This window comes from Drosophila sechellia, unplaced genomic scaffold, assembly GCF_004382195.2.
Source record: "Drosophila sechellia strain sech25 unplaced genomic scaffold, ASM438219v1 Y_420, whole genome shotgun sequence".
Lineage (NCBI taxonomy): Eukaryota > Metazoa > Arthropoda > Insecta > Diptera > Drosophilidae > Drosophila > Drosophila sechellia.
In genome coordinates, this window is record NW_022611421.1 from 144816 (window position 1) to 166086 (window position 21271).

Genomic DNA, 21271 nt, shown 5'->3' on the forward strand with positions numbered 1-21271 from the left:
ACCGAACACGAAAGTGAAAACTGTGCTAGAAGCAGGTACGTGCACAACCATGGACTCTGCCATAGGTGCGTACATAAGAACAAGCACCAGAGTAACCGGAAATGTGAATCATGTAATGTATTCAAAGAGAGGGCCATGGTTATAGGGGTAATGGTCGCGGCAGAGGCAATGGCCATTACAATAACCGATACAATAATAATTACTGCAATAACGGTAACCAAAATAATGGTAACAGTTATAGAGGCAGTGGCTACTCAAACAGAGGATGCCAAAACAATCAGAATCGAAATAATAACAATAATAATGCTAGTGTGAGATTAACCAAAAATAATTCGGGAAACTCGCAACAACCCTGTTGCTCAGCAATGAATAAAGATCATGTATATTCAATCAATCTAAGTATAAATATATGTAGGATATTTATTGTTTAGCACAATTGTTTATCTTAGTAATATTTTGATATTATAATAGTTTGCTTATTATATTAGGTATTTAATAAAAAGATGACTCGTGCCGCGTATTTTTACCTTAGTTACTTCATATGGCCCGTAAAAACTGCTAGCTAGTTTTTTGCCAGTCACAAACTGAGTTCGTTTAATAGCCACCAGATCTCCTTCTTTATATGTACGCTCGGCCTTGCGTTTGCGATCATAACAGTCTTTATACTTTTACTGCGCCTGCTGAATATGTGTTTTTACCTCCTTGCGTAATTCAGCTCTCTCGGCGGTCAGCAACTTGGCCAGGTGCTGCGCTGAGCTGGCCAGATCTTCAGTCAGCTGTAATACTTCTGCCTCCAGGGCCTTGACCTTGCGCTCGGCCTCCTTGCTCAACGCCTGTAATTCCTCCTTGGCGGTCTTTGCTTCCTCGGCGTCGCGCAGCGCGTCCTTGCTTGCAGCTTTTTCATTACGACGACTCGACTGGCAAAGTTCGATGAAGATTTGCGCAAATGCCATCCTGCAACCAGGAGTCAACTTGTTTTGTGATCAACTCGGATTCCACAGCTGAGTGACGGCTTGGTTGATGGCGAAATGGGCATTCAGCGTTGTTTTCGGCTGGCTTGTACTCTGCTATCATTGACTCGATCCTCGGCTTGTACTGTGGAGAAGCATCTATGTTACTACCAGTCTCAACAATGTTGTACATACTTAGCTCTTTTGATTCAGCGCATTGCGGCCGCGCTGACGCCTTTGTAAAGATGAATTCTCCGTCATTCAAAGTCACGCAGAACTGCGATGCAAAGTCAAAGCCAAGTATTACGTCGTTCTCGATGTGATTGTTTGGTATCACAACAAACTTTTGTACGGCTTCGATCCCGTCAACGTGTACTCTGCCCATAAATGAACCTAGCGGCTGCGTCTTAGCGTTTCCAAGGCCTCGTAGATCGGAATAACACTTCTGCATCACAGTACTTTGAAGTTTATAGTACAAAGACTGACATACGATTGACACATCGGATCCTGTGTCCACAAGGCAGGCGACCTCTGTACCGTTCAGCAAAACAACTACTTTCAAGCGCTTAGTATCTTTTACGACTTGTACACTTTTTACAGCTTGTGGACAACTTGAAGATATATGACCGATGCCTGCACATTTAAAACATTTTGTTTCTGCTTTGCAGTCTTTTCTCATATGTTCATTAGAGCCGCAGTTGTAGCAACGAATACTTTTTCCATTGGTTATATTTTTTCTGCCACCACTGTATTGCTTTTGCGGTTTTTCGATAACACACTTGCTCTCGTACAACTTATATTTTTCCAACAGTTCGCTGTATGATTTGCTGCCGTACAATGCAAATTTGAACTCGCTTTTAATATCCAGCCCGTCAACTATATAATCGATAATAAACTCAACATCGACTTGTCCAAGCGCTGCAATTTTTTTCATTTTTAGCATGTATTCGTGCATGCTTTCGTCGCTCTTCTTCTTCCTGTGCGTCAACTTTGCATGTACATCGGCACTTTTCGACGCGCACTTAAATTCGCCAATTAGGGCATTTTTAAGTTGCTCATATGTGCTCACCAACTCTGACTCCAGAAACAACTTGGCCATTTTAACCATTTTTCCTCGTGCCTGCACATATCGTTGTTTTTCCGTTAGCTCATACGCATCTGCATTCTGCTCAAAATATTCAAGCCAAATCTCCACTGGGGATGCTGACGCCATCGAAGTCGGGTACAATTTTTGCAAAATTGTCTGCAGTTACTTTCGGCTCTTTCTGGGTAATCTCATCAGCTTGAATCTTAAGAGTAAGCAGCTGAATTATTTTCTGTACTCTCTGCTTGCATCTCTTTTATTTCGTCTGCACACAATTCTGATAGGCACTGCTCTTCTGCATTTTCATTTTCGTCTCCTCGCTTTGCCGACGATCGTGTAACGGCACCATATCGCTGTCCGTTTCTCTCCTCCTCACTCATGCTTTCGTATTCTCGCGCTTCTAGATATTTCCGACCGACGCCAACAAACTTGCGAAATTTCACAACATTTTATTTACAACTTTACAACTTTCTGCACTTTAAAAAAGGTCAACTTTTTATTGTTTTATCGGTTGAGCCCCCAAATGTAGGATATTTATTGTTTAGCGCAATTGTTTATCTTAGTAATATTTTGATATTATAATAGTTTGCTTATTATATTAGGTATTTAATAAAAAGATGACTCGTGCCAACACTTATTGATCTCCGGACATACGACTACACAACTTTGCTTTACTCCGGACACGACAACTTTCGGCTTTAAGATCTTTTAACTACACAACTTTCAACTCGCTTTGTTCTACTTCGACTCTCTCTATGCTTGTCCTATTTTTTTATATATACTTGCTCTCACGACGCAACCCTTTGCGATGATTATCGATCATCGCATATCGATAACTATCGTTACATATATCGTTGCATTTGACCTTGTGGCAACAGGAAAAAGGTTAATTCTCTTAGTTGTAGTTTCACGGGCGCAAGATGACAGTATAATAAACATTTAAGGCATAAGCCAAGAGATCATTGAAATTAAGGGCTTAACCTCAATAGAGCTACAAACAGATAAATACATAATCCCTCACAATTTTCATATTGTTAATCAACAATTTTCCACCATGCGATGGAATAATTGGCACTGATTTTATAAAAAAATTTAACTGCCAATTAGACTTCAAACCAAAGGAAGATTGGTTTATCATTAGACCCAATAATTTAAAATTTCCGATTTATGTTCCAATAACATACAACTCTGGTAATAATAGAATATTATTATCAGCTAGATCACAAGTTGTCCGAAAAATCAATATAACTTCAATTGCAGATACAAATATATTGATCCCAAACCAAGAAATAGAAACAGGTATTTATGTAGCGAATACAATTTCAACATCAAACGATATTTGTATCCGAAAATTAAATACGCATTATACTGATAAACAGGCCCGTCGTGGAACCTCCAGAGTGAACAGACGTGTTTTCATCGAGCTCCGTATAAAATCACTTGATTTAGTGAAGTAAATAGTTAATAACATAAAATATATAAACAAATCGAAAGCGAAAGAGACGCTATTGGTAATGTTAAATTGCTATACTATAAAATTTTCTGTGTGTGGAATAATAAAGTAAAACTAAAAAACAAATAGACATCGAACAAGTCGATCGTTATAAAATGAGCCAACGTGAATTGCGCGCTAAGCGGCAAAAATAGCAAGACGAGCGCCGACTCTCTTTGCACCGGAACACCGTCGTGTCTGACGCCCGCAAGTGTTAAATTATCCACCCAGTCAATGACCTAGCACCTGCAGAATGCAAACGATCGCGGTCGTGCTCACCAATGCTTATGACTGCACGAAATGAACTCGAACGCACTGAGAGCGTATCTCTCAAGCTCTCCCCATTCCAAACGGTGTCAAGTTCTTTAGTTACCAGTACAGCAATCACGATATCTACTGCAACTGCACCTTTAGCAACAATAACTGCTATGCTCAAAACCGACAATGTACAATTCGGCTGTAGCAACAACAACGAAAGCAAGAGCACTCACACCGACTCTTGAAAGCGGAAGCGGACAAGAACCAAAACAAAACAAAAAACTTTTTCAAACAGGTCTGGATCGCTACATCCAAATAAAGCGACAGCTAAGCCCACAACACAAGCAGGCTGGTAATCAGCCGAAAAATCGAGCAAACGCCTCCAATGACTCAAGATCAAATAGGTTTGCACTATTGGATGACTGAGAAGTGCAGGAGCAGGGGCAGAAGAAGATTAAGCCGCCACCAGTATATATAGTGACGTATTTGGGTGGTCCAAACCAGCCACTTCTACTATTTCAAAGAAACCAGTAATGCACTCTAGTAATTTTCCATAATGTATCCCAGCTGCGCAGCATTCGTTTATCTTTGGCAGCGCAGCCGTTCTTGTAAACATCCTAAAGCCTGACATAAGCAGATTTGACTGCCCTCTTTCAACACTTCCGAATCCTAAGAACCCAAGAGCGAGGCTCTCCCGAAATACAAATATTGTTCAAATACTGAGGCTTCTCCTCAATCCAATTTGCATTTGATTTTTAGTCTTAAGCTGAGATCCAAAGAATAAAGTTGTGAAACTATTTCTCCTAAAAACTATTTTTTTATTTCTTGGCGTTGTCCTTAGTCAACAACTGACGGCACATTAGTTCGACTCAAAAAAATAAAACAACAATTTTACTGGCACAGTCGGTAGGATACAAAAGTATCCAAAAAAAAGAACCTTCGAGTGGAAAATAAGTTAAATTTTATAGTCCAGTGCTCGAAACATCTCCCAAAATAAATTCGTGAAAACTCTTCAACTTGGATTATAATTCCAATTCGGTTATCCAATAATAAGTGGAAGTGAAATACGAAACAAAAACATTAAGTCCAAAGGCAACTAAGTTTTAAAACCAACATATAAAAATAAAAAAAAGAACAATATAGAACTTTAATAATACAACACAAAAATTTACAAAAAATAAAAAAAAGTGAAACTAGAAAGCTTAAAAATAATAATAACATTGAATCCGAAACAAAACAAAACACAAAATTTAAAAATTTTACAATAAAAATGTCACAACCAATTATTGCGCTGAGCGACAACAACCTTGCCGAAGCCCGTCGGCAGCTTAAAGACATTATGCCATTCAAGGGTGATCCAGAAACCCTTCACACCTTTGTCAGCAGAGTGGATTACGTAATTTCGCTCTACCAATCAAATGATGTCCGACAACAGAGGATTCTACTGGGAGCCATCGAAAGGAACTTGGACGGACAGGTTACACGATCTTTGGGACTTCCGAATATCGAAGATTGGTCTACCCTTAAAGCAAGACTCATCGCGGAATTTAAAACTCAAACACCAAACTACAAACTTCTGGAGAACTTCAGGGTGACGCCATACAGAGGAAACCTAAGAGCATTCTGCGAAGAAGCGGAAAGACGACGTCAATTACTAATTTCGAAACTACACCTGGATTTTCTTATTTATATTCAGCCTATTAAAGAATCTATTAAGATACTGATAAGGAAACTACCAATACAATTATTCACTATTTTAGCCCATCACGATATTACAGAATTAAGATCCTTAATTACCATTGCACAAAATGAGGGAATTTATGAAGAACACATTAATTTTGAATTTTATAAAAACCCAGAATATCGTAATAAAAATTCAAATTCTAATCAGAATTCGAAAGCACAAAAATTCAATACAAATGTTCAAACTCAATATCGACCAAGTAAGTTACTCACAATATTCCCAACCCTTTCAACCTAATTTTAAACAATACATTCAACCATTTAGACCTAGCTATACACAGCAGATGACTAACAACCCACCCATGTGGCACGCACCTAATTATTTCAGACCCATCCAATACATAAACACACAACCCATTATTCAAAAAAATCCTTTCCAACAATATCCCAACAAAGCCCAAAATCCCCAAACAACGCATTTTAGAGGAAATACATACCCTCGACTACAACAACACTCTACATATAAAAATACTAACTTCCCGATTACTAAACGACTAAGACCATCGGACAGTGAACAAACTAAAATGTCTATTGACGAAATTAGATTCCAAGACGCTCATGAATTCGAACAAGTCCAACCTCATTATTACGAGCAACAGTATTATAACCAAAATCAATACAATCCGTATCAAAATCATGGCTTCATTAATGAAGGGCAACAACAAGTCCAATCTGTACAAATTATTAACAAACAACAGGTTAACAGCCCCGGACAACACGAATACATAAAAATAGTATACAAAGGGTGCTCATACAAATGCCTTCTAGACACAGGATCAACAATTAATATGATCAATGAAAATATTTATTTATTTATTATGATAGATAGAATAGTTTACAAAACTAGACTAACTTAGATAGTATAGCATTAGCTACGGGGCTTACAGCTATATTTAATTGCAATGTTATTATATCTTAATTTAGTTAATATCTAATTTGGTAACTAATTGCTGGCTTGTTATGTACAAATGCCTGTTTTGTTTTTAGATTTTGTGGTATAATTTAGTTTTTTTGAGGAAAAGTATGAGTTTTTGGGGTGAGGATAGGTGGCATACTGCTTGCTGATTTTGCAGCTTGATCGGCTAGTTAATTTCCTTTTATTCCTGAATGGCCAGGAATCCACATTATTTTAATTTTAGGTGCGTGTTGCGTTATTAGCGATCGTATTCTGCTTGGGTAAAAGTTGTTATTATTTGTGTTTTGAATTGAATCTACTGCTGATAGGGAGTCCGGAACTGATAATAAATTTGCCTCTTCGGTTTTTAGTAAGTTCTATTGCTTCTAGGATGGCGATTGTTTCGGAGGTGAGGACGGATGAATATGGGGGCAGTATGCCGTATTTCAAGACGTCTGTCTCCGTAGTAATGGCGAATGATATTGTGTAATTAATTTTTGCACCGTCAGTGAATATGAAATTGTGTGTTTTAAGGTTATTCTTTGTGTATTCGTATAATTTTCTGTATTGATCTGGAGATGTTTGTTCTTTCTTGTGGATTCTGAGTGATGTGTCTATTAGATTGGGGAGGGTCCATGATGGCCTGTGTTTATGGAGTTTTATTGGTTTGTAGGGTAGATTAAGTTCTAGGCTAAGCTTGATTGTTCGGTCTATTGTTGATGTTTTTTTCTTATTCGTTTTTTTATGCTTCAAGAACTTATGTATTGGTGTGTTTTTGGAGAAGATTAGGTTTTGGGATAGTCTGGCTATTTGAAGGTCTCGATTCATTTCTAAAGTGGGAGTATTCGATTCCTAAAGTAAGTTATTTATTGGGGTAGAGCGATAGGGTCCGAGAGCTAGACGGATTGCGGAGTTAAATGGTGTTTTTATTTTGTTTAAAATGCTTTTGGGAGCATGGCCGTACAGAAACAAACCATACTCTAGTTTGGCTATAATTGTTGCTTTTGCGACATTAAGTAATGTATGCGTGTTGCAATTAAATTTAAGACTAGATAGGCATTTTATTACATTTAGCTTGTTGTGTAGTTTGGGTAGAAGTAGGTTTATGTGTGTGTTCCATTTGTATTTGTTGTTTAAGGTCATTCCTAGAATTTTTAAGGACGTAACGGTAGGAATTTGGATTTTCTTGCAGCTTATCCGCGGACCGACGCGGACAGTTATTTTTCTGTTGCTCATGAAGTTTTTAATGTATTTTATTATTTTGGGGCCCGTTTTCCATTCCAGCAATTGCTGGATTATGGAGTGCACGCCTACTCGATCGAAGGCTCTTGAAAAATCAAGAGTGACGAAGGAGGTGTGCATTTTTGACTTCGTTATGAGATAGTCCACATATAGTAGACAGTCCGAAGTCGATTTGCCTTTTTTGAATCCGAATTGGTTGTCGTTAATTAGATTGTTATATGTCACTAGCCACCAGAGTCTTTTCGCTATTATTTTATCAAGTGTCTTTGCTATACAGCAGTTGAGGGAGATGGGTCGGTATGAGGAAATTTTCGTTTTATCGGTGTTTGGCTTGAGGATTGGGATGATTAGGCTTGTTTGTAGGCTTGAGGTATGTGGTTATTGAATATTTCATTGAATAGTTTCGTTATTCTGTTTTTTGTTTTGTGGGAGCTATTTTTGATCATTTGATAAGAGATTCTATTTAGTCCTGGAGCACATCCTTTTAATGTTTGTAGTGCTGAGCTAAGTTCTAGATAAGTTATGTTCTCTTCTATGGTTTGGGCTATTGGAGAGGGGGTATAGTGATGTACGTTATTTCTATATTTATTGTTCCGGAACTCCTCTGAAAAGTTCCAGTCGCCGGAGAGGTTAGAAAAGTGTAGTGCGAATATGTTAGCAATTTTGTTGCTAGCCAATGTAGTCTCATTGTTTACTGGGTTTGTGATGGCATGAATTTGTTTTGCTGGGTTAAGTCCGCAGAAGCGTCTTATATTGGCCCATATTTTGGATGAGGGAGTAGTGGGATGGATGGTTGAGGTGAAAGAGCTGGAAGCTTCTTTTTTCCTCTTTTTTAGTTCGTATCTAAATATTGCGTTTTTGCGTCTATAGTCTAGAATGTTGTCAACAGTAATTGTGCGGTTTAATTTTTTCCAGGCAAGTTGTTTTTCTTTTCGTAATTGGTCGAGGTGTTTATTCCACCACGGAACCCTGTATGGATGTGTGTTAGGTGAGGTTTGTGGTATGGAGAGGTTTGCGCTATAAAGAATAATTCTATTGATTAGAGCGGCTTCTTTGTTTACGTTGTGGGAGGTGGGGTATTTCTTGTTGGTTTGGTGGGTAAGTGCGTTGAACTGCTCCCAGTTGGCTTCTTTGAGTTTAAAAAAGGGTCTGTAGAATTTTTGTGGATTGGTTGTTGGGAATAGTGTTGTGATAATAGGGAAATGGTCGCTACCGTGAAGATCGTTTAGTATTTTCCACTTGGCGTGGGGGGCTAAGATTGGAGAGCAGAGTGTGAGGTCTATGTGTGTGTATGTATTGTGTGCTGAAAAGTGTGTGGGAAATTTGTCGTTTAACAGGATAAGGTGCTTGTTGTCAATGAATCTTTGAGCTATTTTTCCTCGTTTATTTGTTGTTGGGGAGCCCCAGGATGGGTGCCATCCATTAAAATCTCCCGTAATTAGAGAGGGAGTTTGTTGTATGTTAAATGTGTTATGGAGTGTCTGGTTAGTTATGTTTTTGGTCGGAGAAATGTATGTGGAAAATATGTTTAATTTAAGTTTAGATTCTATATTTATGGCTATTGCTTCTATATCGATTGTTATGTTGAGGGCAGTGTGTTGTATTGACTTATGCACTAGTAGTGCTACGCCCCCAAATCTGTTGGTGGCAATATTTGTTAATAGTTTGTAGTTTATTGGGGTTGGAATGTTATTAGTGTATTGTATATGGGTTTCTTGGAGGGAAATTATGTGTGGGGAGTATTTTTTGATTAGAATAAGGAGTTGGCTGTAGTTGTTTAAATATCCTTTTAGATTCTATTGGATTATAGTTAGTGACATTTGTGAGAAAATTAAAGCTTATAACTAACTTAAAGGTAGTGTTAACGGTTTATGTTTTGTGTAGAGTTTAAGGTTCTATATGGATTCGCTGTCGCTGTTGTTAGTGTGCTTGTTTTTGTTTAGAGCTTTGGCCTTTAGTTTCGATGCTTTAAGGTTTATGGATAGGTTATTGGACTTATCTTTCGGGAAGATTTTTATTTTTAGGTCTTCTGTGAGTTGTGACAAAGACACTAGAATAACAAGATGCATAACGGCCATACATTCGTTTGGCACTATGCAGCCACTTTTTTGGTGAAGGCCAAATTTGCTCTCTTTCCGCTCGCTCACGCTGAGAGCATAAGAAATCTAAAAATAGAATTTGCTTGCTTGTGTGAGTAAAAACAAGAGACGAGAACGCGTATATGTGTGCGTGTTGTGCTAGAAGACGATTTTCGGGCCGAAATCAATTCTGATCGAAGAAACGAATTTACATATTTGGAGTTGTGGCCAATTTCGTAGCAATATGATGAAATAAAATAAAAATTCCCTGACTATTATAATTTTAAAGTTTTTTACATTCGCTTGTTAAAATCGCCGCTCGAATTAGCTACCGTTTACATATTTATATATTCTTATTTTATTTATATTATGTTATATTAATTAATTATTTGTAATATATGTAATATTCGGTACCCAGGGAACACCACGGGGAGGCCATTAGAATTGTAATGGGGTCATATATTAATTAGGCCTTCGAGTCGACTTGAAATATTTTAATGTATAACATTAAAACATTTCCATGTTCCCCAATTAAGTTATTTTTCTAACTATTGTTTTTTTTTTTATATTTTGCGTCCAGTTTTCAGTCGCCAATTATTTAAATATAAATTTGAAACATAAATTTTCCAAAAAGAAGACATAACATTGAGAAATAAATATTTCATAAAAATAATAATTATTTTTTAATTTCATAAAAAAATAATAATTTTATTAATATATAATAAAAATAATAATTTTATTAATAAATAATAATATTTCATAATAATATTTCATAAAAAATAATAATACGTAGTAGAAAATAAAAATTAATAAAATAAATAAAAGTATGAAAACAGTTCGTTGCAACAGTAATATCGTCAGGCACGAAGTGCGGACATAAGCACTCAACAATCATTGCCTTATTAATTTTTCTCACGCCGCAAGCTGAATACCCTAATGACAAGTATTCTAATATAAAGTCATTTTCGAAATTTATTTTGTGATGTACATAGATTCGGCTATTACTATTTCTAAGCTTTATTTAAATATTAATAACGTTAAGGCAATGCAAAACAAGAATTTTTCGCATGGTGCCAATTGATAAAAAATAATATAGATTTAAAGTCAACAAACTTCTAAGGTGAAGGGCATATTTTGTAAAATTTACAATGCATGAGCACACGTATGCACACATACAGTTGTCTGCTATCACTGTATGCGTAGAAAAGAGCTGTTTGCTGTATCGCTCTCCGCTCTTTCTCTCTCGAACAAAAACTTAAGAGAGCCTGGAGCCACCTCTAGAGCCACAGCCAAAAAATCGCGTGCCAAAAATTTGTATGGCCGTTACGCATCTTGTTATTCTAGTGTCTTTGGTTGTGATGAGTATGCCGTAGATGGTTTTCTGGTAGGTGTGTAGTCGGTATCCATGTCTTCTAGTTTGTCGTAGCTGTGGTGGTGATGGTGTTGGTGTGGTTGGTTGGATAGTAAGGTTGTTTTGGCTGGTTCAGTTGTTGGTGTCTTAGATGAAGTGTTTTGTGCTGCTGATGTGGGTGTGTGGTGCGGATTTTGGTGTTGTGATTGGGTTGTGTTTGTGTGAATATTAGGTGATGGAGTGTTTGTTGTCCTCTGGGTTGTGCCGTTTGTAAGTGTTTTGGCGTAGGTGTTGTTCGTTTGGAAGCCGTGACGTTCGAAATATATGTGTTGGGCAGTTTTATGGTCAACTTTTTGTGTGGTTTTAATTGCTGTTAATTCCTGGTTTTTTATGAACGTAGGGCATTTGCGGTCAATTGGGCTGTGTTGATGGTCAAGTTCTGGGTTGTTTCGGCAATTTAAGCAGTTTTTTTCGTTTGTGCATTTTTCTCCGTCGTTTGTGTGTTTTGTTTCTGAGCAATTGATGCAAGTTTCTACACTTTTGCATATGGGTGTTGGATGACCGAAGCGGAGGCATTTTTTGCATCGAAGTGGGAGTAGGATATAGTCTCGTACTCGGACTGTTTCGTACCCGATTCGTACTATCTCGGGGAGCTTATGCGATTCAAAGGTTATAATTATTAGTCCAGTTTCAACTAATGTGATGTTGTTGGTGTCGGAGTTAGAGTTGGGGTTTTGCCGTTTCATTATTTTTTTAACTTCAGTTACTTTTTGTGGTTTTACTTCTTGTAGAATTGTGTCTTCGTCGATGTGTCTAAGGTCGTTACAGTAAATAACTCCCTTAGAGAAGTTTAATGTTTTATGTTCACTTGCTGTTACATCCACATCTGCAATTTTTGTTAGTTTTAGGAGTTTTCTGGCTTGTAATTCGTTTTTGGTTTTTATTAGCAGGTTGCCGTCTCTTGTACGTTTGCATCCCTCAACTTCTCCTCCACAGGCAAAGTCCACAGATTTTTCTATGATGAATGGTGAAGTTCTTTCGAAAGAGTTGTTGTCTTTTCTTTTAATAATTATAAATTTGGGTTCGCCTAATTGGGATTGGTATGTTTTTGAAGTAATTTTGTAAATGTTTGGTGGGTCTGTCATGATTGTTGGTTAAGGGCTTGAGCCCGGGTTAGCGGTATTGTTGTTTTTGTTGTTAAGTTTTTTATTTTCTCTTTGCTGTTGATATTTGTTTATCAGGATTTTGCTGATAAGAGTTTTGGGCTTACGCGAAGCGAGGCTTTAAACTGAGTGGCACGACTTATCTCTTCGGAGGTTGAAGTGGTACTGTCAATGAAAATATATTTTGTCTTCCCATTCAAAATAGTAGATGTGAAGTTTTAACATCAAATGGCCCTATTACCTTGAACGACTTGATTATGTTACCCAGAAATAGTATTTTCAAAAAAAAGATTTTCTAATAATTACGATATGCTAATTGGCAGAAAATTGTTGAAATATGCTCAATCAGATATTAATTACAAAAATGATACAGTTACCCTCTTTGATCAAACAAACAAATTAATTACTTCAGAATCCGAAAGAAACCAAAATTTGTAAATCCAAAGGACACCAGAATCAATTGCAAGCTCAGATCAGGAATCAATAAAAAATTAGATTTTTCACAGTTTCGATTAGATCACCTAAATCAGGAGGAAACTTTTAAGTTAAAAGGCTTATTAAATAAATTTAGAAATCTTGAATATAAGGAGGGAGACAAATTAACATTTACAAATACAATTAAACACGTACTAAATACGGCACATAACTCCCCGATTTATTCGAAACAATACCCACTTGCGCAAACACACGAAATCTAAGTAGAAAACCAAGTACAGGAAATGCTGAATCAGGGATTAATTAGGGAAAGTAATTCGCCATACAATAGTCCTACTTGGGTCGTACCAAAAAAACCGGATGCTTCTGGCATAAATAAGTACAGGGTAGTAATTGATTATAGAAAGCTAAATGAAATAACCATACCTGACAGATATCCAATTCCAAATATGTACGAAATTCTTGGCAAACTGGGTAAATGCCAATATTTTACAACGATCGATCTGGCAAAAGGATTTCATCAAATAGAAATGGACGAAGAATCAATTTCTAAAACTGCATTCTCCACCAAAAGCGGTCATTACGAATACCTTCGAATGCCGTTTGGCCTTAGGAATGCACCCGCTACTTTTCAAAGGTGCATGAATAACATCCTTCGACCGTTGCTTAACAAACACTGTTTGGTGTATCTGGATGATATTATAATTTTTTCAACATCCCTTACAGAACATATAAATTTAATACAATTAGTTTTTTCAAAGCTTGCAGATGCAAATTTAAAATTGCAACTAGACAAATGTGAGTTCTTAAAAAAGCTTCCTTGGTCACATAGTTACCCTTGATGGTATTAAACCAAATCCTATTAAAGTTAAAGCCATAGTTTCATACCCAATTCCGACAAAAGTAAAAGAGATAAGAGCTTTCCTTGGATTAAGAGGTTATTATCGCAAATTTATTCCAAATTACGCAGACATAGCAAAACCCATGACCAGATGCTTAAAAAAAGGAGCAAAGATAGATACACAAAAACTTGAGTACATAGAGGCATTCGAAAAACTTAAGGCTTTGATAATTCATGACCCAATTTTACAATTACCTGATTTTGAAAAGAAATTTGTTTTAACCACAGATGCAAGTAACTTGGCCCTCGGGGCTGTCCTTTCTCAAAACGGTCATCCTGTATCTTTTATTAGTAGAACACTTAACGATCACGAATTAAATTACAGTGCTATCGAAAAAGAATTACTCGCCATAAACTTTTAGACATTATTTACTAGGGCGACCATTTCTCATTGCCAGTGCCCATCAACCTCTTAGATGGCTTCATAACTTAAAGGAACCGAATGCTAAGTTAGAAAGATTGAGAGTTAGATTAAGCGAATACCAATTTAAAATAGATTATATTAAAGGGAAAGAAAATTCAGTTGCCGATGCATTATCAAGAATTAAAATTGAAGAAAATCATCATAGTGAAGCTACTCAACATAGTGCAGAAGAAGACAATAGCAACCTTATTCATTTAACAGAAAAACCAATAAATTATTTCAAAAAAACAAATAATCTTTATTAAATCCTGTGGCGACCGGCATTGCCAACAACCAAGCATCGAGAGAGCAGCGACGGGACAAGCGCTAACGATCGCCCAGCTTCGGAGTGAGAGAAGGGATTATTCTGGTGCGAACTGCGAAGCGGCGTGGGTGTGCGAATATCATTTATCCAAATAAACGAATTTAGTACAAGCTATAAACCCTAACGTGTATTACTGTGATTAAGCGGCTCATTACAAATCCGATAAAAATAAAGTAGAGCTTTCAAAAATATTCGGTAACTCCATTACCACAATTCAATATGATGTAATGACACTTGAAAAAGCCAAACAAATTTTACTCGATCACTTTATCCATAGAAACATTACCATTTATATTGAGAGCGATGTAGATTTTGAAATTATTGAAAGAGCAAACATAGAAATTGTTAATACCACCTACACAAAAGTAATTCGCAGTCTTTTCCTATTAAAGAACGTTGGTTCATACTCCGAATTCAAAGAAATCATACTTCAATCACATGAAAAACTTTTACACCCTGGTATACAGAAAATGACAAAATTGATTAAAGAAAGTCACTTCTTCACAAATAGCCAACTATTAATTCAGAATATAATAAACGAATGCAACATATGCAATTTGGCCAAAACAGAACATAGAAACACCAAAATGCCTTTAAAAATCACACCCAACCCGGAACATTGCCGAGAAAAATTTGTAGTAGATATTTATTCATCTGAGGGAAAACATTACATAAGTTGCATTGATATGTATTGATATATAAATTCGCTACACTTGAGCAAATTAAAATCAAGGATTGGATATTATGCAGAAACGCATTAATGCGCATTTTTAATCAACTAGGTAAACCCAAATTACTAAAGGCAGACAGAGACGGAGCTTTCTCCAGTTTAGCTTTGAAGCGATGGCTTGAGGAAGAAGAAGTCGAATTACAGCTCAATACAGCAAAAAACGGGGTAGCAGACGTCGAAAGATTACACAAAACAATAAATAAAAAAATTCGTATAATCAATTCATCTGATGATGAAGAAGTAAAATTAAGCAAGATAGAAACAATCCTCTACACATACAACCATAAAATTAAACATGACACTACTGGACAGACACCTGCTCAAATTTTCTTATACGCTGGGCATCCAATATTAGACACTCAAAATATTAAAGAAAAGAAAATAGACAAAATAAATGAAGACAGACAGGTATTTAATATTGACACTAATTACAGAAAAGGTACACTACAGAAAGGCAAATTAGAAAACCCATTTAAACCAACCAAAAATGTAGAACAGACTGACCCTGACCATTACAAAATCACTAATAGAAATACAGTTACGCACTACTACAAAACACAATTCAAAAAACAAAAGAAAATTAATAAACTCTCAATTTCACAGGCACCTGGTACCCGATAACACTATTGTTTATACTGATCACAGCTGTTCATGGACAACAAATTCAAATTAATAATATTGACACCAACTACGGATATCTCCTTTTTTCTGATAAGCCAGTCCAGATACCATCCTCCTTTGAACATCATTCCTTAAAAATCAATTTAATTGAAATAGTGGTTGACTATTTTGAGCAAAGACTACGAACCGATTACCATGCACCCCATATCAAATTTTTATACAATAAAATAAAAAGAGAACTAGCCGGAATTACCCTGAAACATAGAAACAAACGGGGTCTTATTAACATTGTGGGTTCAGCTTTTAAATACCTATTTGGAACACTAGATGAAAATGATCGAGTCGAAATACAGAAAAAACTTGAAATCAACGCCCATAGCTCAGAAAAATTACATGAACTCAACGACGCCATACGATTGATAAATGACGGAATGCGAAAGATACAGAATTATGAAAATAACCACACCATCATTGACAGTCTTTTGTTCGAACTAATGCAGTTTACGGAATATGTAGAAGATTTGGAAATGGCTATGCAGCTTTCCAGACTTGGACTGTTTAACCCCAAATTACTAAACTACGACAAACTTGAAAATGTGAACAGCCAAAACATTTTAAACATTAAAACATCCACTTGGATTAACTACAATGATAAACAAGTATTAATCATATCCCACATACCCATTTACCCTTCACTAATAAACACAATTAAAATAATCCCTTACCCAGACTCCACCGGATATCAGCTAGATTACACAGACACACAATCATATTTTGAAAAAGAAAATAAAGTTTATAATACCGAGAATAAAGAAGTAAAAAATGAATGTGTCACCAATATTATTAAACACTTAAATCCAATTTGTAATTTTAAGCCAGTACACACGAACGAAATAATAAAATACATAGAACAAAACACAATTGTAACCTGGAACTTAACCCAAACAATTCTTGACCAAAATTGCCAAAATTCAATTAATAAAATAAAAATAGAAGGAAACAAAATGATAAGAGTAACGCAATGCAAAATAGAAATCAATAGTATAATTTTAAGTGAAAATCTGTTAAAACCAGAAATAGATTACACACCACTTAATATAACAAAAATAAATATTGTAAAACACAACGACATTGTTGAGATGATTTCAGAGAACAATATTACACTTTACATACGAATGATCATTGTAATAATTGCACTAATTTTGTTGTACTTATATTTAAGATATGTATCATTTAAAACATTTATGATGCTGTATGCAAAACTTAAAATAAGAAAAATCAAAATCAAAACACCACAACAAACAGAAATAGAAGAAACTCCATTTCCCACACTATATCCATCAATCCCAGCCCAAGTATAGGCTTCTCTTTAAGGGAAGGGGAGTGACGTATTTGGGTGGTCCAAACCAGCCACTTCTATTATTTCAAAGAAAACAGTAATGCACTCTAGTAATTTTCCATAATGTATCCCAGCTGCGCAGCATTCGTTTATCTTTGGCAGCGCAGCCGTTCTTGTAAACATCCTAAAGCCTGACCTAAGCAGATTTGACTGCCCTTCCCCTGTTCCTAACTTCCTAATATTAAGAACCCAAGAGCGAGGCTCTCCCGAAATACAAATATACTGAGAAATACAAATATACTCAAATACTGAGGCTTCTCCTCAATCCAATTTGCATTTGATTTTTAGTCTTAAGCTGAGATCCAAAGAATAAAGTCGTGAAACTATTTCTCCTAAACTATTTTTTATTTCTTGGCGTTGTCCTTAGTCAACTGACGGGACATTAGTTCGACTCAAAAATAAAACAACAATTTTACTATATACGTGAGAAAACATCAAGTGCGCTGGTTAACAAACTAGCTGCAAATATCGGAGAAATCAAGTTCCATGTTATACCGCTTACTAAGGGTAACATACAAGAAACGAATGTGCAGACTGCACCGATCAGTGACCAAGTACCTGGACGAAGCTGGGAAGAGTTACTATACCTACCAGCTGAAAAGTGCCAAAGGATTGCTGGTTGTCATTAAAGGAATAGAGTCATCAGTGACAGCATCCGAAAATATCGCGGCACTAAAATAGAAGAACTTCAACGCCAAAACGGTGATCAACATTCTCAACAGGAACAAAGAGTCGCAGCCACTCTTTAAAGTCGAACTGAAGCCATCAAGTCAGAAAAACAACAAATTGCCCTGTGCCTGCAGACAAACGGTATGCCCTTTATTTGGTTGTTGTTCTCCGCCTTTTTGAGGTCAATGAACCTCATATTAAGAGGAAGAGAGGTAGCCTCATGATGCCGCATCCACCTCGTGTGCATCGGCTGCTCCGAATATTCCTAATGATGACTGTGTACCAAATGTGACATCCAATAGCCCACAACAGAATACTGATAAGCAGAATTGCTATAAACAATCAAAACCGCCGCAAATAGTACTGAGCCTTACCAACCTTAATGATCTCTTTGAGCTCATTATGGAGGTCACTAGCCTAAATAATTTAAAAGTTAAAGTCAATCAAGGAGAAACAGTGAGAATATTACCCAAAGACGCTGATACTTATAGAGCCATTGTTAATCTTTTGGATAATTCGGGAATTGAATTCCATACGTACCAATTGAACGAAGAGAAGCCTCACAGAATAGTTGTTAAGGGACTCAACCATAGCACCCTAACCTACGAAATTATCGACAACTTTCAAATCTACATATGCTTCCAGACTATTGCAGGTGTCAATGGGGATGTTGAGATCTACTGTGGCCTCGATATGCTCCTTGAAGGCCACAGTATTTGCAGTAGGTGACAGCATTTTAGTGACACCTTTAAATAGCTGGGCGTCTTCATCCAGCACAAACAGCAGGGGACATGATCAGACGACAGTTCTGTCAGCGTTTCCACGTTGATTACTTGCTGTCTGAATACTTTGGAGATCCCGAAATCGATGGCACTTGGAGTGACACTTGTTCGAAAGGGATAGCAAGTAGCTTCTCCAGTTGCAACGATGTCGATACCTTTGCCCGCCAGAGCGGAGAACAGCACCCTGCCTCTAGTGCACATCCTGTAGTTTCCCCACCATCTGAGCTTTGCGTTCCAAATTTCCAATTCGAACTCAGGATCCATGGGACAGAATCTTGTGGAACCGAGCAGCAAAGCAACTCAAAGTCATCTTAAGGGAACTCATAAGTGATTTCTTGAGCAAAAATTATCCTCCATGGACACCGTTGATGCAAACTATTCGCTGTGGAAGTGCACAAAAGCGCTTAAACGACAACCACTTCGATGGGTACCCGTACGCTGTCCAGGTGGGGAATTTGCAAAAACTGAAGTGGAACAGGCTAATGCATTCGGCTTCCACCTAGAGGATCGCTTCACTCCTTACGACTTCGCCACGACAGAACAAATAAGAGAGACTCACCAGTACCTACAAATGCAATAAGGATAGAAGAAATCCTTGAAATAATTAAATTACTGCCCAAGCATAAAGCTCCAGGAATTGACAGGATTTGTCATGCCACGCTAAAGGTTTTACCTATAAAAGCGATAATATATATAGCACTAATCTTTAATGATATTTTAAGGATCCAAGTGTTCCCAAGACAGTGGAAAATGGCTGCTATTTTGATGATCCACAAGCCTGGAAAGCCTGATCCTCAGTCGTATCGGCCTATAAGCCTCTTACCCTCCCTTTCTAAATTATGGGAGAGACTTATTATAATCGGATAAACGACATTATAAGACAAGGCAATATCTTGCCGGATCATCAATTTGGATTTCGAAAGGGACACGGAACTATTGAACAGGTCCACAGACTGGTGAAACACATACTACAGGCTTTTGACGACTGCGAGTACTCCAACGCTGTCTTTATAGATATGCAACAAGCCTTCGACAAAGTATGGTATGTTGGATTATTATGCAAGATAAAGACCCTTCTACCTGCGCCCTACTTCTGTATTTTAAAGTCATATCTAGAAGAAAGACAATTTAAAATCACGGTGAGAAATAGCTACTCCTCTATATACCCAATGAGAGCTGGAGTCCCACAGGGCAGTGTTCTCGGACCGCTACTATATTCCTTGTACACTGCTGATATCCCTTGCCAGAGTTTCGAACACATGACAGCACCGAACAGGACTCTTATTGCAACCTATGCAGATGACATCGCAGTTGTATATAACTCCAGGGACAGCGGAGAGGCAGCTAACGGACTACAAGAATATATTAATGCTCTGGCAGCCTGGTGTAAACGGTGGAACCTAAAAATAAACCCACTGAAAACATCAAATCCATGCTTTACATTAAAAACGCTTATCCCGAACACCCCTCCAATTCGGCTAGAAGGAGTTACCCTTAATCAGCCCCTGCAAGCAACATATCTAGGTATCACCCTGGATAAACGGCTCACCTTTGGGCCGCATCTAAAAAACACAGTAAAAAAATGTGGCCACAGATCACAACAGCTGAGATGGCTCATGAATAGAAGGAGCACTCTTTCGATGAGGTGCAAAAGAGCTGTGTATGCGCAGTGTATCGTACCGATATGGTTATACGGGATCCAGATTTGGGGAATTGCAGCCAAATCGAATTATAATCGTATCCAGGTGATGCAAAATCGCGCATTACGACAAATAACTAACTGTCCCTCGTATGTACGTAACTCTACACTCCATAAATACCTGAATATTCACACAGTTGAGACACAAATTAGGAGACAGAGAAGACTTAAACGGCAAGGCTTCGCCAAGACAATTGGGCAGCAGTAAAAACTCTTCATTTATGTTCCTACTCCACTTATTTTATTTTATAGTGTTTGGTAATTGATAAGAATATTTCTCCACACTGTGATGTTAAGATAAAATATTATGATGTACGGATTCTTCACTTAATAAATATTAATAAAAACAAAAAAAAAAAAAAGTATTTACTACACCGAAGAATAACCGTAGAAGAGCCACACAAGCGCAGGCAACCTGTGCAGTGCACCAACTGCCAAGAATATGGCCACACCAAAGCGTACTACACCTACTAAAATCCATCTGCGTCGTTTGCAGCGATGACCACAGTACTGTAAACTGTCCTAAGGATAAAAATTAAGTTATGCATTAACTGTGGCGAAAAACACACAGCCAACTGACGAGGATGCATTGTTTACAAGGAACTCAAGAGTCGCCTATACAAACGAGTGGATTCAGCTCGAGATCGTATCACACCAACAATTCACAAAGTAATGGAACCGACACTGGAACAGCGCGAAAGGTGAAAATTTCTCTCCGTCGTGATAAACCAAAGACAAGTCCAAAATAGTGGCAAAAATTGTTAATAGTGACCCTCAAGTCGCTATCAGTGATATTGTAGTGGAACTTAATCACTCTCATTTAAAAAATTAAAAAAAAAAAGGATTGTGAGTTTGTTTGCACGAAGTGGGGCTCCGCTGCCCAGCGGACAGCTGTTGAGCTGGAGTCGCAAATCTACATTTATAGAGACCAGTTGTGCCGCGCGAAGTGCGGTGTAGCTACGATAACTGCGGCAACATATTCCCCTCACCCCGCGCAGAGCCGCTAAAGAGGGCAATAAAATCTATGCTTATCAGTAAAACTGATCCGTAT

General features: G+C 37.3%; 1 protein-coding gene across 1 annotated transcript; it reads right to left on the reverse strand.

Annotated features, from left to right (window-relative positions):
- Positions 1-394: 394 nt before the first annotated feature.
- LOC116803493 lies at positions 395-2186 on the reverse strand. Its single transcript, XM_032727188.1, has 2 exons — positions 1146-2186; positions 395-1095 (listed from the first exon to the last, which is right to left on the reverse strand). The coding sequence occupies exons 1-2, from the start codon at positions 2161-2163 to the stop codon at positions 1037-1039; spliced, it is 1077 nt and encodes a 358-aa protein (XP_032583079.1). The 5' UTR covers positions 2164-2186; the 3' UTR covers positions 395-1036.
- Positions 2187-21271: the final 19085 nt, after the last annotated feature.